At 54.5% G+C, this 2,286-nt stretch overlaps 1 protein-coding gene across 1 annotated transcript; it reads left to right on the forward strand.

Moving 5' to 3' along the window:
* Positions 1–1,596: 1,596 nt before the first annotated feature.
* ETH_00035770 (uncharacterized protein) lies at positions 1,597–2,049 on the forward strand (the record flags this gene model as incomplete). The annotated part of the gene is made up of 1 exon (XM_013380130.1): positions 1,597–2,049. One exon carries the CDS (start codon positions 1,597–1,599, stop codon positions 2,047–2,049), a length of 453 nt encoding a protein of 150 aa, XP_013235584.1.
* Positions 2,050–2,286: the final 237 nt, after the last annotated feature.

Genomic DNA, 2,286 nt, shown 5'->3' on the forward strand with positions numbered 1-2,286 from the left:
CGAGTCTGCTGCTGTTGCTGCTGCTGCTGCTGCTGCTGCTGGGCTCGACGCAGCAGCAAAACGCAGCAGCAGCAGCGCAGCACAAACCAAAGAAAGAAATCAAATCCGGGTGCATCCAGCGCGGCAGCAAAGAACAAATGGAGTCGCAGAAAGGAGACACGCAATACCGGTAGAAGGCAGTCCCGCTGCTGCTGCTGCTGCTGCTGCTGCTGCTGGGGCTGCTGCTGCGACTGGAAGTGCAGGGGGTCACGCTGCTGCTGCTGCCGCTGCTGCTGCTGCCAGGCCCGCTGGGCCCGGGGGTAATGCTGCGGCTGCAAGTGCTGCTGCTGCTGCTGCTGCTGCTGTTGCTGCTGCTGCTGCGCCGTGACCGCGGCACTGTTGCTGAGGACCCCACCATCTTCTGGGGAATGTAGGCGAAGGCGGAAATCCCAAACCCTAAACCCTAAACCCTAAACCCCGGAGCTTAGATCAGAACAACCCTCAAGCAGCAGCACAAAAGGAAAACCTAACCATGCTCGCAGCTGAGGGTTTAGGGTTTAGGGTTTTCGGCTCGAAGTTTAGGGTTTAGGGCTTACGCTGCAGTTGAGGCAGCAGCAGCAGCAGGCGCGGCAGCAATCAGCTGCTGCTGCTGCACTTCTGCTGCAGGCAGCTCCCTAGGGCGCTACCGCCTCAAACCCTAAACCCTAAACCCTAAACCCTAAACCCTAAATGTTGAGGAGAGCAAACCCTAGAGCCTTAAGCATAGGCTGCGCATTAGTTTGAGTGGAATGAGCGAGCGAGCCGTCGGCCGCGAGGGCTTAGGGTTTAGGGTTTAGGGTTTAGGGTTTAGGGTTTGACATTTATCAACTAGGGTTTCTAGACTGCTTAATTGCTCTGCAGCAAACGGAAGTGACTTGCTCTGTGCTGCTGCACTGTCTATGGGGCTGCAGCTGTGGGGCCTCCGACCTAGGGTTTACAAACCCTAAACCCTAAACCCTAAACCGCAAACCCTAAACCCTCAACAGTGAAGAGCAGCACACAAAAGTTCCAAAAAAATTTCAGCGCCTGAGGCAAGAAAGCCCTAAATACTAAACCCTTACAGTAGACCCTAAACCCTAAACCCTAAACCCTAAACCCTGAGCAGTGAGCAGCCGCATTCCGTTTCCGGCGCACAGACACCTAATTGCTGCTCCGTAGATTTTATTTATTCCGTCAAGTTTTCGAAAATGAATAAAATTGGGGTTTAGGGTTTAGGGTTTAGCGTTTAGGATTCGGGGTTTAGGTCCCAGCCTGCATGGTTTAGAACACGGATCACCGCTGCTCGGTGTATTGCTGTTGCTGCTGTTGCTGCTGTTGCTGCTGCTCCTGCTGCTGCTGCAGTGAATTATTTGATTGAGTAAATTTATTTAAAACAAAAAGGCTTGCGTCAGTGCCTCCAAGGCAGTTGGGTGAAACCCTAAACCCTAAACCCTCCCTCGGAACACACTTTCCTTGCTGCCCAAATCGTCTCTGTCATCCGTCAACGGTTTCAGTATGAGGGCATAGAGTTAAGAGCTTCGTCCGTGGGCCCATAACCCTCGTTTAGGGTTTAGGGTTTAGGGTTTATGAGGGTAGCTTATGTTCAAGATTCACGCCAAGAACAACGAAGAAGCCGCTGCGCTTGAAACAGCAGCAGCAGCAGCAGCAGCAGCGGAACGAGCTGCAGCAGCGGCAGCACTAGCGGCAGCAGCAACAGCAGTAGGAGTAGCAGCGGTAGCTGCGGCACTACCAGCGGCAGCAGCAGCAGTAGCAGCTAGTGCACTGGCAGCAACAACAGCAGCAGCAAGGGCACCACCAGCAGTACCAGCAGCAGTAACAGCAGCAGTACGAGGAGTCCCAGCAGCAGCAGTAGCAGCAGCATCAGCAGCAGCAGTGGTAGCAGCAACAGTAGCAGCAACAGTAGCAGCAACAGCAGTAGCAACAGCAGTAATAGCTGCAGTAGTTGCAGCAGCAGCTGCAGTAAGAGCAGCAGCAGCGACAGCAGCAGCAGCGACAGCAGCAGCAGCGACAGGGCATTATGGAGGGGGATAGCCAAAGTAGCAGCACAAGCAGCAAGCCAGCAGCAGCAGCAGCAGCAGCAGCCGTAGCAGCAGCAGCAACACTAGCAGCTCCAGTGACAGCAGCAGCAAGAGTTGCAGCGGAAGCAGTAGGAAGGAGAGCAGCACTAGCAACAACAACAGCAGCAGCAGCAGCAGAAGCAATGGCAGCAGCAGCACAGAAGCAGCACAGCATGAGCATAGCAGCAGCAGCGATGTGCTGCTGTCTAAA

Source organism: Eimeria tenella, genomic scaffold, assembly GCF_000499545.2.
Source record: "Eimeria tenella Houghton genomic scaffold, Eth_scaff4479, whole genome shotgun sequence".
NCBI lineage: Eukaryota > Apicomplexa > Conoidasida > Eucoccidiorida > Eimeriidae > Eimeria > Eimeria tenella.